At 52.0% G+C, this 19282-nt stretch overlaps 8 protein-coding genes across 8 annotated transcripts; 4 read left to right on the plus strand and 4 right to left on the minus strand.

Annotated features, from left to right (window-relative positions):
- Positions 1-129: 129 nt before the first annotated feature.
- On the plus strand, positions 130-892 carry ALTATR162_LOCUS8031 (uncharacterized protein; the record flags this gene model as incomplete). Its single annotated transcript, XM_043315660.1, has 4 exons — positions 130-132; positions 179-197; positions 248-699; positions 749-892. 4 exons carry the CDS (start codon positions 130-132, stop codon positions 890-892), a joined length of 618 nt encoding a protein of 205 aa, XP_043171595.1.
- Positions 893-1402: 510 nt separating this feature from the next.
- On the plus strand, positions 1403-5467 carry ALTATR162_LOCUS8032 (uncharacterized protein; the record flags this gene model as incomplete). Its single annotated transcript, XM_043315661.1, has 4 exons — positions 1403-2486; positions 2540-3445; positions 4244-4516; positions 4572-5467. 4 exons carry the CDS (start codon positions 1403-1405, stop codon positions 5465-5467), a joined length of 3159 nt encoding a protein of 1052 aa, XP_043171596.1.
- Positions 5468-6512: 1045 nt separating this feature from the next.
- On the minus strand, positions 6513-7442 carry ALTATR162_LOCUS8033 (uncharacterized protein; the record flags this gene model as incomplete). The annotated part of the gene is made up of 1 exon (XM_043315662.1): positions 6513-7442. One exon carries the CDS (start codon positions 7440-7442, stop codon positions 6513-6515), a length of 930 nt encoding a protein of 309 aa, XP_043171597.1.
- Positions 7443-8726: 1284 nt separating this feature from the next.
- On the minus strand, positions 8727-11153 carry ALTATR162_LOCUS8034 (uncharacterized protein; the record flags this gene model as incomplete). Its single annotated transcript, XM_043315663.1, has 3 exons — positions 8727-10207; positions 10270-10409; positions 10459-11153. 3 exons carry the CDS (start codon positions 11151-11153, stop codon positions 8727-8729), a joined length of 2316 nt encoding a protein of 771 aa, XP_043171598.1.
- Positions 11154-11567: 414 nt separating this feature from the next.
- On the minus strand, positions 11568-13296 carry ALTATR162_LOCUS8035 (uncharacterized protein; the record flags this gene model as incomplete). Its single annotated transcript, XM_043315664.1, has 6 exons — positions 11568-11866; positions 11914-12280; positions 12328-12492; positions 12544-12595; positions 12646-13156; positions 13209-13296. 6 exons carry the CDS (start codon positions 13294-13296, stop codon positions 11568-11570), a joined length of 1482 nt encoding a protein of 493 aa, XP_043171599.1.
- Positions 13297-13513: 217 nt separating this feature from the next.
- Positions 13514-14896, plus strand: ALTATR162_LOCUS8036 (uncharacterized protein; the record flags this gene model as incomplete). Its single annotated transcript, XM_043315665.1, has 1 exon — positions 13514-14896. The coding sequence occupies one exon, from the start codon at positions 13514-13516 to the stop codon at positions 14894-14896; it is 1383 nt and encodes a 460-aa protein (XP_043171600.1).
- Positions 14897-15528: 632 nt separating this feature from the next.
- ALTATR162_LOCUS8037 (uncharacterized protein) lies at positions 15529-16947 on the minus strand (the record flags this gene model as incomplete). Its single annotated transcript, XM_043315666.1, has 1 exon — positions 15529-16947. The coding sequence occupies one exon, from the start codon at positions 16945-16947 to the stop codon at positions 15529-15531; it is 1419 nt and encodes a 472-aa protein (XP_043171601.1).
- Positions 16948-17242: 295 nt separating this feature from the next.
- Positions 17243-18443, plus strand: ALTATR162_LOCUS8038 (uncharacterized protein; the record flags this gene model as incomplete). Its single annotated transcript, XM_043315667.1, has 3 exons — positions 17243-17721; positions 17778-18143; positions 18221-18443. 3 exons carry the CDS (start codon positions 17243-17245, stop codon positions 18441-18443), a joined length of 1068 nt encoding a protein of 355 aa, XP_043171602.1.
- Positions 18444-19282: the final 839 nt, after the last annotated feature.

The raw sequence follows: 19282 nt of genomic DNA on the forward strand, positions 1-19282 counted from the left end.
AGTACATCACAAGCACAACCAACACCACAGCTTTCAACACACACACACACACACACACCGGGGAGCTTCTACTCCTCCTCTGTAATTGTAGACACCAACCAAGCTTCGCTCTATATCACATACACAGCCATGGTAAGCCCCCCACTGTCAAGTTATAGCCCATAGCTAACCGCAACAGTCGTCACCATTCTCAATAAGTACGCTCCCACCGACACCATCCCGCATACTCTTCTAACCACTTGAACAGACGGCGGTGCCTGTGTGGCCATGGTGGGCAAGGACTGTGTAGCCATAGCATGCGACCTGCGTCTCGGCATGCAAGCCCTCACTGTGTCCAACAACTTCCCTAAGATCTTCCAATACGGCGACGTCTTCCTGGGTCTCACTGGCCTCGCCACCGACGTTTCTACCGTATCAGACCTCTTCCGCTACAAGGTCAACATGTACCGCCTCCGCGAAGAGCGCAACATCAGCCCCCAGACCATGGCGAACCTCGTAAGCTCAAGTCTGTACGAGAAGCGCTTCGGACCCTACTTTATCAGCCCGGTGATCGCCGGTATCAACCAGACGAGCGGGAAGCCCTTTATCTGCGGATTCGACAGCATTGGATGCATCGACTTTGCCAAGGACTTTATTGTTAGCGGAACCGCGAGCGATCAACTCTTCGGTACATGTGAGGGGCTGTGGGAGCCGGATCTGGTGGGTTATATCGCCAAGTATAGTTGGGTTAGACTAACATCCATGATAGGGCCCCGAGGACCTCTTCGAGACGATCTCACAGGCGCTGCTCAACGCTGTCGACCGAGACGCACTTTCTGGCTGGGGCGCACACGTTTACATCATTGAGAAGGACAAGGTGACCAAGCGATTACTCAAGGGCAGGCAGGATTGAGGTGGTGCATGGTACGAGGTGGCATATGATCATGTTTATGAGCTACGATGAACATTATGGGGTGCCGGAAATCTGCCTTATGGTTGTGACGGAATAATGGGAAAGACCACGCCGTCTCGTGATACGTACGCGGAATCACTCTAGGTACTCCATCTGAACAGTAGAATGCTGGATTCAGCTTCTGAATCAAGGCATCTCCAAGACCATACCCTTTCTTGCAGCCACCATGGTACAGCTCCCAGGCCAAACTTGAAAGCCTCTAGGTAACAGCACACAACATTGGATGGTCCCTTGATTTACTACCAGCTCCGTACGTTGGTACTCACCTAATGCATATGATGCTCCTGTTACCTGAGGCAATATATGAGAGACCAATCTACGTAGTGGGGCTAGTGTGCTATCGATAGTTATGGTACACGTGATCTGGTGTTGCCTTAGCGTGCATGCAACCTATAGTTCGCGCGAATCCTCCTCCGCGATTCCACAAACTGTGACCTTCGTAATACCAACATGACTGCCGCCGTCCCGCCTCCAGCTGCTCGCAAGCAGCCACCGAGTATCGACGATATACTAAAGGCCAAGCGCGAGAAAGAAGCGGCTGCCGCAAAGCCCAAATTCATACCCAAGGCGGAGAGGGAGCGCATTGCGCTTGAGAAGCGAAAGAAAGAAGTGGAAGAAGCGCAAAAGAGGCGAGAGTCTTCTAACGGAGACAGCAACGCATGGAAAAACTCGCAGGATGATAATCGCACAAACGGTCATAACGGGTCGTCGTCAGTACCTACAGGGCCTCGTTCGATGCGCGATGCGCCAACTGGACCGTCGTCTATGCGGCATGATCGCCGCAATGGAGACATGGCACCTCCACCACCACCGGACAAGAAGGGAAACAAGCGCCCAGCTGAAGACGCAGAGGCATTGATAAGACAACGATACATGGGCGCAGAGCAAAATCAGTCCACGTTTTCGGCCAAGAAGAAGCGCAAGAGGACAACAGAGAAAAAGTTCAACTTTGAATGGAATGAAGAGGAGGATACAAGTCATGACTACAACCCCATCTATCAGCAGAAAGCTGAAGCAAGCTTCTTTGGGCGCGGCAGACTGGGTGGCTTTTCCGAGGAAGTTACAGATGCAGCCACAAAGAAGATGGTCGAGGCGATTATCGAGCGAGATCCGGAGCACGGCAGAGAGCGGGCTGAGGCACTACTTGAGATGGAGCGGCGGCGGAAAGATAGGGGCGGCCGCGCACAACTGGACAAGCACTGGAGCGAAAAGAGGCTAGAAAACATGCGAGAGCGCGACTGGCGCATCTTCAAGGAGGACTTCAGCATCGCTACCAAGGGAGGTGGAATACCGAACCCCATGCGCAACTGGGATGAGTCGGGGCTTCCGGAGAAGCTCATGCGCATCGTCGATCAAGTTGGCTACACTGAGCCCTCACCTATTCAACGTGCGGCTATACCCATTGCTCTACAGTGTCGCGACTTGATCGGAGTCGCTGCAACAGGTTCGGGTAAAACCGCCTCCTTCGTCTTGCCACTACTTGCCTACATCTCACAACTACCTCCCTCGACGCTTTCAATCGTCATGACGGCCCGTACGCCCTCATTCTCGCACCGACTCGTGAATTGGCTCAACAAATCGAAATAGAGACTCGCAAGTTTGCATCACCGCTAGGGTTCAAGACTGCTGTTCTTGTCGGTGGTCATTCTATCGAGGAACAGTCGTTTCAGATGCGTGACGGAGCCGAGATCATCATTGCCACACCTGGTCGTCTAGTAGACTGTATTGAGCGTAGGGTTCTCGTCCTCAGCCAGTGCACTTACGTTATCATGGATGAAGCCGACAGGATGATTGACATGGGTTTTGAAGAACCTGTAAACAAGATCCTCGATGCTCTACCCGTCAACAACGAGAAGCCAGATGACGATTCTGCCGAAGATCCTAATGCGATGAGAAAGGGAATGTACCGCCAAACCATGATGTACACAGCTACCATGCCGCCAGCCGTTGAAAGAATCGCGAAGAAATATACACGTCGCCCTGCCATCGTTACAGTAGGTAACCAGGGCGAGGCTACTGACACCGTTGAGCAGCGCGTCGAGTTCGTCCAGGGAGAAGAGAAGCGGAAGAAGCGTCTCCAAGAGATTTTGACATCTGGCGAGTTCTCCGCACCCATCATTGTGTTTGTCAATATCAAACGGAACTGCGATGCCATCGCCCGCGAGATCAAACACATGGGCTTCTCATCCGCGACGATTCACGGTGGAAAAACCCAAGAACAGCGTGAGGCTGCTCTTGCATCCCTCAAAAGTGGGCAAACTAGCGTGCTTGTTGCCACAGATCTGCTTGGTCGTGGTATTGATATTCAAGGCGTTCAGTTAGTGGTGAACTTCAACATGCCGGGTAACATTGAAAGCTATACGCATCGCATTGGTCGTACTGGTCGTTTGGGCGCGGACTCGGATAAACCGGGTGTTGCCATTACGTTCTGGGGCAATGAAGATGCGGATGTGCTCTATGACCTCAAGCAGATTCTCATGAAGAGTGGGCTCAGTAAGGTACCTGAAGACCTAAGAAAGCACGAGGCAGCGCAGCAGAAGGGCAAGAAGAGGGGCGAAATCATGGGCAAGAACATTACCTAGTAGTATTCTAATCAGCGTTGATGGTTCTATAGGTGGCAGAGCGGCTGCTATTCGTCACCTCCTAGATGGGCCTCTTTGTGGCTTCAATAGCTGAGTAATACTATATAAAGTCGCCTCACCTTTCCGAGAACATGGTGAGCGTCTCGGCAACGCATAGCTTGCCAGCTGACGGCCTAATGCACGACTCAGTAGTGCCGATCTACCCCGGACTGATGCACTGCTTAAGCCTCAAAACGTTAGCAAGTGGAGCTCGCAGCGTCACTTTGGGCCTCCAAACGGCTGGTGTGCTTTGAAAGCCGCGCGTGGTCAATTAGTGCACGCGCACCGTTGACGCTCGTACACGGAAAATCCCCGCCTCGACGAAAACAAGTCCTTGCTCGATGTCGCTCCCTACCGGCCCGTTTCTCCTGTCAAATCTGTCGCCATGCCCTGCGCTACCGTACGAATCTCCTCTTAATTGATGGAGTCGCAAGTACGCTTCGTGCCTGGTTCGTCGTACAGCGGAGGCGCTGCGCATTGAGTCTGGGACAAAAGCTTCGCAAATGGCGTCGCTGTCTGTCAGCTTTACTTCCAGCGTGACGTCGTCTGTTTTTGCAGCGGAGTCGACACCAGCGTTGGGTACCCTCGAGTCCGCCGGCGCTGGAATCACTGGAGGCAAGGGCTCTAGACACAACAGAAACCCACTTCTTCTGTACTGACACTTCCATAGGTTATACGGGCGACTCTCTACCCCTTAAGATCATTATCGCGTTTCTCCTTGGGCTTTCGCTTTACAACGCTATCGAACTTATCGTTCTCGCATTCGTCACTTTCCAGCGCTACCATGGGCTGTATTTCTGGTCGCTGGTCATCAGCGCTTTCGGCATCATACCATACGCTCTAGGCTTCATCATTAAGTTCTTCCGAGTGCTGGATCCTTCAAGAGATGCTGGATATGTCGCCGTCGTCCTACTTACATTTGGGTGGTACCCTATGATCACCGGTAAGTGCGCTCAGTTTTGGAGGGCTCCAGAATGCAGCTGCTAACAAGCTCCTAGGGCAATCGGTCGTCCTATGGTCGCGTCTCCATCTTGTCACGAATTCGCGCCGAGTCCTTCGCTGGACCCTCTACATGATCATCGTCAATGGCATACTACTGCATTCAATCACGACCGTCTTGACTTTCGGCTCGAACTCGAACTCGCTCTCCGATTCCACGCTCCGTCGCTTCGTTCGCGGATACTCGATAATGGAAAAAATACAGATGGTTGGCTTCTTCGTGCAAGAAACTATCTTGTCGATAGTATACATTAAAGAGACGATACGATTGCTGAAACTCTCAGAACAAGTTCAAGACGACGTGCGAAGTTTCGATGACAGCGTTGGCATGGGGCACCTCAGGAATACCAACGTTCGGAAGACAATGTACCAGCTTCTTGCCATCAACGTACTGATCATCGCCATGGATATTGCCCTACTCAGCGTCGAATTCGCCAACCTATACCTCATCGAAACCACCCTTAAAGGCGTCGTATACTCGATCAAACTCAAACTCGAATTCGCCGTCCTAGGCAAACTCGTTCAACTGGTGCGCGTTCGAGCGGAAAGCGATCAGAGCATGAACAACAACAACTACGCGCGCGGTAACAGCTTCGAACGCCGAAACACCCTGACGCTGGAAAAGACCCCGAGTGGCAGTGGCACCGCGAGCGTAGGCGTATCAGCGAGACTCAACAGCAGCCTGCTCACGCACGACTTTGGCAGCCAGCAATACCCCGACTTTGTGGATTCCAGACGCATTAGTCCGAATGTTACGCACGCGGAGCCGGTGAATGAGGAGACTGGATGGGAAACCCGAGGGCAGCAGGAAGATCAAGAGAAGTGGAGGAGGCGAGCCAGAGTAAAACGTGGGAGCTGGATCGATGAAGAGATGGATAAACATAATATTGGGTGAAGCGACAGATCTTACCTGATACGCTGATGTGTGTTGGATAGGCTCGGCTGACCTCCTAGGTCCTCAGCCAGAGCGAGCTCTCCACACGACAACGACGTCCGTTTCGAAACTTGTGAAATTCAGGCATCAGATAGGCCCCCAATACGGCAATAATCCTGCTGCATGACTTACAGGATATTGGCGAGCCCAGTCGCTAAATTATCAACAACGGCAGTACATGTGCGGCCAGTCGCAGGCACAACATCTGCTCCAATTCCCACCATCGGCGGGGGTCCGGCTCCAGCACGGCCACCTTAGAGCGCATCACGGCCTCTTGGAGCTTCCACCGTGCTCACAGTCACCGCCGCTGCAACCTCTCAGTAGGGCACCAAATCTAGGGTCACTACCAGCCGCACCATGCAATGCAGAGGATCTAAATTCCTAGGGAGATAACGGAATTTGCGTTCGCACTAGACATGCACACAGTGGCAATCACTCTTAGTAATAAGTTCAATCTGTTATAGTTCTTACTAGACTACAGCTGTTTTACCTTTTAATCAACCAACTCGAACACAAGTCTGCTGTTTGGGGACGGCGATAGTAGCTAGTCAATGCAATAATCACCAATGAAGGCATCAACGCAAGATGGTTCAATTGACAGAATGACACCCATGTAATCTCTCTTCTTTGCGAAGCATAATCGCAACGACTGACGAAGAATCGAGATTGTTCGGATGAACTTATATATCAACTACCACCAAAACGTACCCTGGGGGGTTACAATACTGTTTTGCTGGTCTGACAGAGTGTGAATGTAGAATACAACGTGAACGTAGAATACAGCGTATATATTTGAGATACTGTTCACAAAAGGGGCAGCAGTGAAGATGTATCATTTTAAGAATTTCGTGTTGATACATTGAAAACCCTTGACTAGGTATCGCCAACGAAAACGCCAGAAACGCCAAAAACACCCAAACTCCAAAACCCTATGCCGTGACATGCCCTTCCTTGTCTATACTCTGCCGTGGACGCAAACAAATCCTCGCTGACTACCGACCGCAAATTATGCATCGTTGTCGAACTCGGACTGATTGGGCACCTTGGGCCCACCATCTTTGCGGATGGGAATCTTGATGCCCTGTTGGGCAAAGCATTTGCTGAGTTTAGTGCTTTCAATCACACCGGGAAACTTCTTGGCCGAGTAGACGGTGAAGGGATCGGTGTAGTTGACGGCAAGACAAGGGCCTTTACCTTTGCTGGGTCCGTTTAGGTTGACAGTGCCGTTTGTGCCGTCGCCGGCGCCAATGTCGAAGAGGCTGAGCTTCAGCCGAAAGGTGCCCTCGGTGCGCACGCTGAGGTCCTGAAGCACAAACCAGAATCCGGGCTTGCCTTCGAGATCGTTGAGGCGGCAGGCGTTGACGGCGTTCATGCCGATGAGGTTGCGCGTGTGATTGGAGCCCACGGGCGTGGCGGGGATCATGGCGGCTTGGGGTTGGCCGTACATTTGGTATTGCTGTGGATAGCAGTATCCCATCGGCCCTGACGAAGGATTGCCGCCGTATGGCGTTACTTGTGGCCGGTAGTCATAAGGATTAGATGTCGTCACTATCTGGTGCGTTCGCTCCGGAGGGGGAGGATACGAAGTGGTGGTGCTGCTGGAGATGGACACTGTCGGCGCTGCGCTACTATGCCTAACCAGGTTGACGGCATCAGCTCCCGCCGCGTCGTAGAGGTCCACCATGAGGACGAAGTAGGTGCTGTCGATATCTTGGAAGTCGACTTCTCGTCCTGTCTGGTTGTCTACCACAACCAAGCGGATGCAGGGTGGGGGAGTGATCGGCCTTCGATCCTTGTCACCGAAGCCGCACATTCGAGCTCGGATAGGTTGCTGTTCGACAGACAGCTCGTACTTCTTTCCTGACTGAACAGGTATCTGCTGGTGCTGGATTGGCTCAGGGCGTCCAGAGCTGGTCCTTGTGTAGTTGTAAGCCATTTTATTTTGGTAGTATCAACGTGGCTTGGTGTATAGTGTTGGGTGTAAGGATACTAGACGGGGGGGGCCTTCCGGAAGTTATATACTCGTCAAGATTTAGGCGACTGCGGAGTGCGCCAAGGACCAACGCTACAGACGCATCGCTGTTACCATGGTTGACTATGGAGACATTACCGCTTCGCAAGCCGCCGGCAAATCAGGTTCATCACATAATCAAACCACCAAAAGTATCCTTTGGAAGGTTTACAATAAAGCCATCGCGATTGGGGGCGCAAATGTTGGGGGATCATAGTTATGCGCCTCCACCATGATCGGCGCCAGTTCCCGGCGCCATTCTACTCGCGGGACGCGTAACACATCATGTCCAAATTCGCAACGCCTGAGGTATGATGTGATCAGTCTTCTCCCCGTTTACCACAGTATCTGCATTACCAATCAACAAATCGATTTTAAAATCATGGGCTATACTCAAACTCTAAATCCAGAACCAACATCGCGGATACGCGATAGCTACTGAGGTCTAGTTGGGTGTTTGAGACGATGTCTTGGATATCTGATAGGCTGTTTGTTCGTCTCCACACTCAAACACGATGCAAAGAAGGGTGAGCACATTTAACTGAGACTGCTACTTGACTCTCTTTCACACCGAACGTTGGAGCCGTACCTCTAGTGGGCAGGATAATTGTAACAGCTTGTGGGTTGCCATGCTTTGGTTACCATCCACCTCATCCACTGGTATTGCGAGCAAACGAGCCACTCACAACTTCTACAACTCTCAATGACCTAAACGAAAAGATTCTCTCGAATAAAAGAATTGTAATTATTTATTCTTGGAAGTGCCATAACTGAAGTGTGGTAACAAAGCGACTCTGCAACAACTGCGCGATAACTTTCTGCGGGTCCACTAATTGCATTCTTGCTCTACCCCACCCGAGAGTAACACGCTGTGTTGTACAGTAACAAACTAGCAAAAACTACATAGTGTAAGTCTTCACACCATGCCTTGGGTATGAAATTTAACATATGATAAGCAAGCTCCTTTGAAGAAAGAGTGCGTACGCTGCAGTACATGCTGTAGGCCTCCATCCAACAACACCTTTGCCTTGTTTTCGGTAGCATAGACTGCCGTGACACCAGAACCTGTCTGTCTATGAATCATTCATTTCTGCATAAACAGCTTGGCAAATCCTGAACTAAAGCTCGGAATCTTAAGACAGGCACTACCCCTGTGCTTCCATGTCGTGTCTATGCTTGCTTGTATCTTAGAATGCGCATGATGACTATCTAACCCCATTGGAAGAGTGTTTGCTTTTTCCCCTTGTTGCCCTTCTTCTTTCCTGCCGCACCGGCATCCTCCAGAGTTGGCGTTGAAGTTCCGCTGTTTGCGCCCGATGGGCCGGCCCAAGGGTTGCTCACTGGCGTATTACGTCCACTGTTGTCGCGTCGTAGAGCGTGGCCAGTGTATCCTGGGCTGAAGAGTGTGCTGGTGGGCTTCGCAGCTGCTGGGAGTGCTGGGAAGGCGTCTGATGCCGCGGGCTTCTTGTTTACGTTTGTTGATGACGCGACGCGTGATGGCATGGGCGAAGGACGCGCACTCGTTGCAGCAGACGAAGAAGCCCATGGCGTCTGTCCGGGTTTTGCACCGACGCGGCCCGACGGCGCTGGCAGAGCAGGGAAAGGATTGCTCGACGATGCGTTCGACCAGCTGGCTTGCTGGTTGGCTGTAGATCGTGATGATTTTGCCGTTGAGCTCTTTAGCTTCAGTACGCGAGAGCCTCCCCGCACAGTTGATCCACCGTTCAACGCCTGTTCTATCGCAGAGCCAGGTAATGAAGGGTAGTCCTCGTTGATGGCCTTCCAATCATTCCATGCTTTCAAGAGCCCTTCCCGCTTTCCCGGCATCTCGAAGATATCTGCCAGTTCCTTGATCAGCTTTCCCATCTCCTTCGAGTTGGCGTCGAATAGTGCAAAGAACCCCTCGATGAGCTGTGCCGCCGACACCTTGGAATTGCGATACGCTGATACTGCGGCTCTGAACTCTTGTAACTTGATCTCACTATTCCGAAGCATGTTTGTAGCTCGTTCTGTGACTGCGTTGTGGCGTAGCAGTCGAGCCTGCTCCTGAGGTGTTTGGGGAACCGGGTTCGCTGGTTGTATGTTCATGCTCAGTTGAGCTACACCGCTTGTGATGTTGCTCGCAATCGTTGGGGCTGGACGCGAGGCAGTTACGGTGGGAGGTTCTGAGGCGCTTGGGGGAGGCCTTGCAGCGAAAGCCTCGCCCGGAGTTGGTGCAGAGAGCTGGCCGCCGAAAGTTCTTCCAGTGACCGAATGAGTGTTTTGAGCTTCTAGCTGCCGCTGGTAAGCAAGCTCTGCTCTGCTCAGAGGTTGCGCAGATGATGCAGGCACCGGTTCTGCGTTTGGATCCCGTCCACGTCCACGGCCTCTGCCGCCCTCGCGTCTGCGGTCGTCTCGCCTGTTGTTGCCATGACCTTGCTCATGGGGCGCTCTTATTTGGAAACCAGACATATCAACTCTCCGAGCATCTCGTAATGCGTCCTTGGAAAGACCATTGGGATGCACTTCCAGCTGATGCGCCTTGAGATCCATCTCGGAATCAAAGACAACGAACTTCTTCTCTAAACACTCACGGTCCGGGCAAAGGAAGTGGTCTTTCCGGAAGTGCACCTCGAGGGAATCGTAGTTGACAAAGTATTGTTGTTTTCTGCTTCCCCTTCTCGACGATCGCAAATGTGGCAGCGCTCGTGCTTGTCTCTGCAATGAGTGTAGAGCTCATCGTCACCGTAAAAACGTTGTCTGCAGAACCCACATTCTGGGTGTCCCTTGAAGCCACTCTGATCTATTGCTCCGGGGTTATCGTCGCCGAACTTTTGGTGTTTTCGTAAATCGGCCTGTGTGAACAGTTCGTGCTCGTGGGTGAAGACCTTCTTGTTTCGCGTGCATAGGTCACTTGAACATGTTAGCCGATGCAGCTGGTCTGAGACTATGAAGTACATACCACATCACTTTCTCGTGCGCCGTCTTGACATGGCGATGCAGGTCTGGCCAGCCCAGACAGGCAACGTCGCACTCGCTGTCGGGACAATTGTACTGCAGCAACAATCGTGCGTCTTCGAAAACGCCAGAATTCTCAAAGTGTATACCTAGAGTGTCATCGGATTTGAAAAACTCAGTGGTGGAGAAATCCTCGTAACTCTTCTCTGCGTCATCTGTAAGGATAACGTGGTCTGACTCTGTTCGGCAGTGCGCGCAAGCTTTCGTCTTGTATAGAGCCCGCATCCGGATGGAGCAAATATGACATGTGCGGTGGTTGCAGGGAGCGACGGCTGTGTGCTGAACGGGCGAGGCGCAAATGAAGCAGACTTCGGCATCGTCATCCTCGTCCGATTGCTGAAGGTTCGGTTTCACGAGAGTGGGTGGAGCCTGGCCGTTCTCTTCTGTCTCTATCGCTGGCGCCTTGCCCTTCTCTGGCGCATGTCCACCACGACCGCCCGCGCCGTCTCTGTTGCCGCGACCTCGCCCACGACTCTGGTAGCCGCCTCGTCCACGTCCTCTCCCTCCAAAGCTGTCGTGACCGTCTTCTGGTCCACCATGTCCACCATGTCCACCTCTACCTCTCCCGCGGCCTCTGCCTCCTCTCCGCTGTGGACTTGCAGGCACTTGTGTGTTTTCTTGGGCACCAGTCGAGGCCATGGCGGGGTATAAGATCTGGTCTCAGGGATATGTACAGGGAATTGATGGTATGATGAGTGTCAAAGTCTTGCGAGGAGCGACGAAGGGCTGTTTGCAGGCAGGCCGGCGAGGCCTCTTTCTACAGTAGGCGTTTGGTGGTGGGTTGGCGAAAGTTACTCGCGATGACGATGTTCAAAAGCGAACGAAAGCTATTAGGTGGCCCATGCTGAAACATGACTCAAGCACTTATAAATATTCCGAAGTGGCGCATCACCATGGTAGCCTCATGCATGAGTCGAAATGATTTGGCTATAATACCTCCGTGTGGAAGTAATTACGCGCTTATCACTGCATACCGTTATGTTGTCGGCATTCTCCTAGCGAAAGGGCCGAGATATGCTTCACTAATTCCTCCGATTCTTGATCCGTCGAATATCACAGCTCGCGTAAACCTTCCTCATCCTCATCGTACTCATCGTGGTAGAGCGACTTGAGCATGTCCTTGAAGTCTGGCCCTCCGCTGCCACCAAAGTGTTGCTGATTGATCCAGCCCTGCATGACGAGTATTTGATCGGTAAACTTCTCGGCGTCAAGATGAGCCTGTTCAGTTTCGGCGGCCTTCTTCTCCATCTCGACGGGGTCTTGCTCACTGTATGCGGCTAGCTCAGTTCTGAGCTTCTCGAGGTCTCTGGTGAGGTCGGCATGCTTCGTAATCAGTGTCTTACGATCGCCACCTGCTGACGATGAGTGTGAGCACGATCAGTGTTACTGTGGTATTTACCTGTTTCCATGAGCATATCCTCGTCTTCAGTGCGAGCTGCACCTGCATCATCCACTTTCGCCTGGAGTTGGTTCACAGTAGCGTTTGCCTTGTCGAACTCCTCTTGGGCTTTCTTGAGAGCAGCGTCTTTGGCTTTCTTTTCGTCGGCAGGAAAGCTCCAGTACCAGTTACCGCTGCCAATCTTCTCAACACGAATCTTGTTGTCGTCTGAAAGTGCTTGGAGGTAATCCTTGACTTGCATGCCGTTGATGGAGGAGACTTGTGGTAGTGTCTTCTCGAGGTCCTTGATGCTGTGAGCCTGTGCCGTCTTGTGGAACCAGGCAAGGATAGAAGCCGCTTTCCGCGGGTTGGGCTGGGTTTTCGGTGCCTGCCGAGTTTAGTGAATGCTAAAGTTACTCCTGTGTCCGAACTGACCATATTTGCTCGATTGAAACGACAGATGATCTTGTAAAAAAGGTGAAGTAAGGAGGATATGCGAGAAGAGACGACTGTGATGGAGCGCGTGTAGCAGTGAGATTGTAAAACTCTTAATTGTGCCTTCGTAGCGAACGAGTTCTTCCAGGGCTCGAGGAAAGCACGCTATGCCGTCAGCTGCAAAAGGAGGCAGGTACGACCAGTGCTCAACTATACCTTTGATCGCAGCACCGCCTTTGAACATGCCACCAATATCGTGACGTTTACTCTAGCTCTTCCGAATCATCTTGCGACTCCTCCTCATCAGATGAAGTCCACGTTTCTAGGCGATCCTTTGCCTTTTCCTTCGCGCGCTGCTTCAGTTTACTGGCTTGAGCTTGCTTCTTGGCCCTGCCAATAGCTCCCTCTTTCTTACCACCCCGAGTCCAATCTTTTTGACGAGCAAGGACTTGCGCCTCATCTTCCTCAGCTGCTTCGGTGAAAGCTAAATCTCCAGTCTCACCTAGCACACCACGCGCCGTCTCTTCCATCAAGATACTCAGGGCAATGAGCGCAGTTTCATCCATGCCTCTCCAAGTCCTTCGCATGAGGCCGGGTCGCTCCGTTTTGGCCCATAGTGTCGAAACGTAGCTTTTCATTGCGTCTGCTAGATCTCCACTCGGAAGCTTTTGGTCTGCAGGCAACTTGGCGTGTGCAGGGTAGTAATCATCTTCCTCGTATCGCATGGGCGCATTCTTTCGCTTGAAGAGGACCTCATCTGGACGTAGTGGTTTTCTGGATGCCTTGGGATCATGGATGTGGTCGATCAGACCGGTTTTGGCGACTCTGCCTTGAGATATATTAGATTATGCAACCTGGCTGTAAACACGTGCGTCTCTTACGTTTGACGGCATCGTAGACGGTGGCCCGTCGCTTTCGTGGTCTCTTAACTACTTTCTTGCGACACGGCTTTTCGTTATCGGAAGCCATTCGACGTGGCCTCGGTACGCCTACGTGTTGGTGTTATGCTGAAGTACAGCGGACTGTACAGGTAAGCGGCTCGCTTGGCTGCAAGGCTTGAGCATCAGTGAATGTCTTGCGACTAGACATCCCTGTCGCGTTGTGGCGGCCGGGCTACAACGTCATAATCCTCTGCGCACCCTCTCCTTCCTCATTGCCCCAAAGCACACGAAGCATGTAGTCGCATATGAACACCCAACACGTGCTCGACAGGGCGTATGGCTTCATTCCCAACCACGTCCTTAAACGCGGCTACACCTCGCGTCTCACCTACGCGCTGCAACCATCGCCCACCGTAACCTTCAGCCAGCACCTACCCGCTCTCGATGACCCGCACGAGCGCATACCGGCGCATATATCCGGGGTTAATGCACTGACAATCGACAAGTTTGAGGGTCGATATCTGCTCTCTGGAGGTGCTGACAGCTCGATTGCGGTATGGGATCTCGAGGCGCAGACTACAGCAACCGAGGCGGGAGAGACATATCTCCCCTTGACGGCGGTGAACAAGACAAGCGAAGAGCACAAGTTGGGCATTACACAGATACAGTTCTACCCCTTCGATTCTCTGGCGTTTCTCACGTCGTCGTACGACCACACCGTCAAGCTCTACTCGAGCGAAACGCTCGCGCCATCTGCGTCCTTCAACCTCGACTCGGTCGTGTACAACATTGCGCTCTCGCCTGTCGCCTCTCATCTCCTCGTTGCATGCGCCACCCAACACCCCAATGTCCGTCTCGTAGACCTCCGTTCAGGCGCAACTACACACAGTCTTGCGGGCCACTCTGGTGCGATTCTTTCTACGGCGTGGAGTCCGGTGCGCGAACATGTTCTTGTCAGTGGAGCTACAGATGGCAGCATACGTTTCTGGGACGTACGTCGCAGTGTCGGTGAACTGGGTGTACTGGACCTCGAAGACTCAGTCGGTGTACTAGGGAAACCCACGTCCTTTACTCGCAACTCAAACAACGCTCAAGCACACAGAGACGCTGTGAATGGGCTCGTATGGACAGAGGACGGCAAACATCTAGTCTCTTGCGGACACGATGCGCGGATACGCGTCTGGGATACAGATACAGGTGCCAATACTCTTGCAAACTTTGGCCCCATGGTCAAGAACTCGGGTCTTGCGCCGCGCATCCCCGTTCTCGCACCAGTGCAGAACCTCCAGCCAGGTTCTGATCTCATGTTCTATCCTAACGAGCACGAGATCCTTACCTATGAGCTCTTTGACGGCAAGCTCATCCGTCGATTACGCCGCTCACAGCAGCCTCAGACAAATAACCCGGCCAATGCGTCCGGTGCTGCAGCGACAAAGGGGCAGCGCAATATCAGAGATAGAATTACAAGTCTGGCCTGGCGACCACACCATGTGGAGATGTACTCTGCGTACGCCGATGGCAGTATTGCGACGTGGAAGCCAAGAACAGAAGAAGAAGCCGAACTAGACGAGGAAGAGGAACTCGAACGGAAAGAGAAGGAGGTGGATAAGAAGAGGAAGAGGGGCGTACTGGATGAAATCTACCAGGGTCTGACAAAGAAGCAGATTACATTTGGCAACATGGGCTGAATGTATGAGCAAAAAAAAATGATCATCTCGCAATTGTGGAGAAGGATGTTATGCATCCTCCGGGAGCTACAGAAGTTGTTAGAATAGTTGTTGATGAAGAGGATGTGGGATATAACGTACTCGAACCCGGGCCAATTGCTTGGAAGGCAATTATCCTACCGTTGGACCAAGAATGCTTGATGAAGAAAAGTTGCTAGTTGTTAAAAATATACCCATCCCAGTCATACTCTTATAGAATGACTGGTCTCGTGAGCTTTCGCACAAAATGAGAATGTGCGCAGATAATAGTTTGCCATAAACGTTCTAGTCTATCATGGTGCACAACTTGTAAGAATGAGTAGGCGCTGTCGTCTTGCTAAAATCCAGTTCTATAGTGGGCCAAAGGCCCCGACCTAGAACAGGTGGGGTCGTGTGCATGAAATGATCCAAGTTCATCGCCAATGGGTTCATCTTGTATGATGAGCTTACAACTCAATAGTAATAATATTTGGAACAAGATGAATCAAGATCGCTCAGGTCATTAATTACAACATATGTTTTCCGCTACGTCTCTTCATGTCCCCGTTGCATTCGTCAAAAGACACTCCTTTCTCATTTTACGCTTCCCGTCTGTCTCTCCGTTTACTTGATGTCTATTCAGGCCCAAAATGCGGTAATCGAGCAGGAACAAACGCCTCTTCATCATCTTCTCCCCTCCCATCTTTGATAGACAAGGGTCGATTCGGCGTCACAGCCTTACTCGAATAATCACTCTCATCGACATGAAACCCACTGCTGTCCGGCATCGTCTGGGTATCTACAAAACTGGGAAAAGGTATCGAGTCGAACTGGTCAGTCAAAGGCGCAGTTTCGCCAGCGGGTGTGCGTACAAGCGGCGATACAGTCGAGCTTACTGCCGTCATTACATGAGCCGGCGACGAGGAGCGGGGCGTGCTGGATTTGGTAGAGAGCGCTTGTTGGTCAGGAGCTAGGCCACGCTTGACGGCGAGCTGTCGGGCTTCCTGACGTTTGCGATGGACTTCCATTTCTTCTTCTAGATGGAGACGTTCTTCTTCTTTATGTAGTTCGTCGAGGGTGGGGACTTCTTCAATCATTTCGGAGGCGGAGCGCTGAGGCAACGGGGGCTTATCAGAGGCGCTTGTGTTGCGTGAGGAGACTGTTCGGGTAGACATGCGGGAGGCGGAGGGTCGCTTGCTTTTACTTGAGCGCGCTTTGTTGCTGCTGGTGCTGTCTTCGTTCCACTGCCCTGTTGTGCGTCGCTCGAGCGCGATGGTGAACTCGTCGTCGAGCGGTACCGCGTCTTCTAGCTCGTCTTCGCTGGGGAAAATGTCGCCTCTAGAACTCAGCGAGTCGGTCGTGTGTCCGGATGTATGTGTGTTGCTTCTCTGCCTGCGATGTCCCTTACTCTCCGGCCCGTCCAATGCATCCTCATCACTGTCCTCAATCAACGGCTGTTCTTCCTCGAGGCTCCTTCGCGTTGCGCCCGGGTGCTCTGTGAGGTCTGCCGCCGAGGGCTTGTATCGCAGTCCCCTACCGCCAATCTTCCAAGGCAACCGTCCCAGAAAGCCAAAGTAAGAGGAACTTGGGATGAGAGTCGGGTCTTGGGCGCCGTCTCGTGGCAGCGTCGTGCTCTTCCGCCGCGGCGTGTTGTATCTGGCATCACGATTTCGCTGTCCATAACTCATGCCGCTCTGTCGACCAGGCTGCGTAGTTGCGCCATAATTGGCCGCGCCGCCGAGAAAGCGGTCGAGGTTATCTGTGCCCCAGCCCAAGAGGCTGTCGTTCTCGTCGTCCTCCCAGTCGTCGTAGAAGTCGAAGCTGACTTCTGCTCGGCCTCGTGATCGTCCGCGATTGCGCCGGCGGTCGTTGTGCGCTGGGAAGCATGGCGCCGTGCACGCGTTGACGCATTGGGTAATGGATGAGAAGCATGGGTTGACGTAGCGCTGTGTGAATCCGTAGATGTTCTCCTGCGCTGATTCGTTTGCGTGTTCGAGGTTCTCCGTGATTTGATGGAGCGTGCGATTCCACCTGGGGTCGCTGCGACGGTACATGATGACGATGACGGTGGTTATTACTCAGTAAGAACTCGTGATTATTGCGTGTAGCAGCGGACCGCTGCAATGCGACAGCGCATTGGCTTCAACACAGAGGCAAGCGCATTAACTTTGGGACAAACTAAGGTATGACGACGTGGTAGATGAGATGCGGCTCGGTTGGCATTCTAGGTTCAGATTCCCCAGCCCTGCGTTCCAGCGTTCCAGCGTTCCAGCACCCCACATCCAGCCTTTCACCCCCACAGTCTGGCTGCTTTCGGCACACGCCTTCCGACCAATCCTACCATGCACCATGCGATACATCCGCTTTCTCAAAAGTCCCCGCGTAGTCACTGACAAAGGCACCTCAAGAAAGCAAGTGCACTGTCTGATCACCATCACGTCAGATCTAGGGGATTCCTTTCTCCCTTACGATATTCAGCTAGCAGCAGAGCTGTTAGCAACAGCAGATTCAGAAGAAAATGTGCTAGTATGGTCGAACGCGCAATGGACGGCCGGCATGCGGAGTCTGCCCATCACATTCCCGCTTCCCAAATCCCAGGTATCGTTAACCAATCTGCGAGTAAGAGTAGGCGGGGAGCCGAAACGAGCGCACGATGAATTCTTAGCCATCTCAGAACCAGATGCTCGGGGCGTTGTGTCTGCCTGGAGTCCGCCTTTCACGTCTAACGTAGGTGCTCCGAAGTTGGTCCAAAGACGGTTCAAGCTACCTGATGGACCTGTCACTACTATATGGGAGGAAACGGGAGAGAGCATAGCAAGGCATTTGTGGTATGTAACTTCAATATGTAACGTATAGGTCCATAGGTACTGACTTGGATGTTTAGGGACGCTGGTATCACACTATCTTGTCAAACACCAGCTCTAAGAAATTCAACTTCTGACTTAGCAAAAGCCTTGCGGCCATCCCCATTCAAACCTCATTTCAATGTGCTCGAACTAGGCACTGGCTGCGGGATGGTTGGCATCGCAATGGCTCAAATCATCCCGAACTCCAAAGTGCTTCTGACTGACCTTTCAGAAGCTAAAGAGATCGTAGAGCGCAATATCAACTCAGTTACCATAGCACCAGGTGCCTCACTCGCATTCATGGAACTGGATTGGGATGCAGACCTACCTCATGATCTGCAGTCTACATCAGATCAGCTTGATCTTGTACTCGCTGCTGATTGCACGTACAATCCAGACAGCAGGTATGTCTTTCTCTTATACTGTTAAGGTGTCTTAGATAGATTCACCGAAACAACATTAATCTGACCTTCATCTACAGCCCAGCATTGGTCAACATTTTGGCACGACTCTCCAAAGCCAATCCAGGTGTTGTGGTTGCTATCGCCATGAAGATGCGGCACTCGAGTGAGGAAGTCTTCTTTGATCTCATGAAAGACGCGGGTTTCATGGAGACGACAAAGATGGACTTCCCGTTGCCGGGAGATGTAGAAGTTGGCGAAGAGGTCGTCTACCTGCACGTTTACAAGGCTACCGTAGGATAGTAGCCTCCGAGCATCATGTGAGACTAAGTCTGGTGAGCTTGCCTGTGGACAGTCATGACTGAAATAAAGAGCAAAATGAAAGAAAAGTATCCAGTTATATCAGGCTTCACAAACATGTTCCACTGCATCGTCATAAGCCTGTAGATTTTCAATCTAGCTCTGCAGTTGGCCACCTTCAGCCTTGCACCATTGAGTATATTTGATTGGAAAGGTTGGAGATTGAACATGGCGACTTGTATCAAGGGGTTGTACGGAGACTAGCAGAGTGGAGATCTTACGTTGTACAGAATGGTGCATGTACGAAATCGAACCCCTCCAAAAATAGAAGAGCACCGATCGTCACCGACCATGACCGGCGTCATGACGACTACCTAAGGCACCGCCGATGGGGCATTTCTTCTGGATTCTGCGCCAGAGGACCGCTAGCGTTTCAATTCCACCGCCTTCTCTCACCGACCCTGTGCTTGTACCTGATAAGCTCCGCCCTGAAGTTACATCTGGCATGACATGTGTCGATCACGAAGTCGGAAATACTCGATATGCAGATTGCATAGGGCGTCGTATTCGTTGACCGCAACGTCGTATACGAATTCTTTAGTAATTCTCAAGGCAATCATGCCAGCGAAGAGCGCAATCTCAAGCTTCTCCACATGGTCCAGGAACGCCAGTGGGTAGTATCCCAAGGTTCTGATAACCGAAGTTGCGCCGTTGTTTCCCATGTTGAGCTCAGCACTGACAGTGTGAACATAGGCATGAGTACATGTAGTGGCCCTGTCTTGCTCGTCTTTAAACTCATCATCAGCATAATCAAATCCAACATCTCAGTTTAGCTCACTCTC

Source organism: Alternaria atra, assembly GCF_907166805.1.
Source record: "Alternaria atra isolate CS162 genome assembly, contig: 28, whole genome shotgun sequence".
In the NCBI taxonomy this organism is placed as follows: Eukaryota; Fungi; Ascomycota; class Dothideomycetes; order Pleosporales; family Pleosporaceae; genus Alternaria; species Alternaria atra.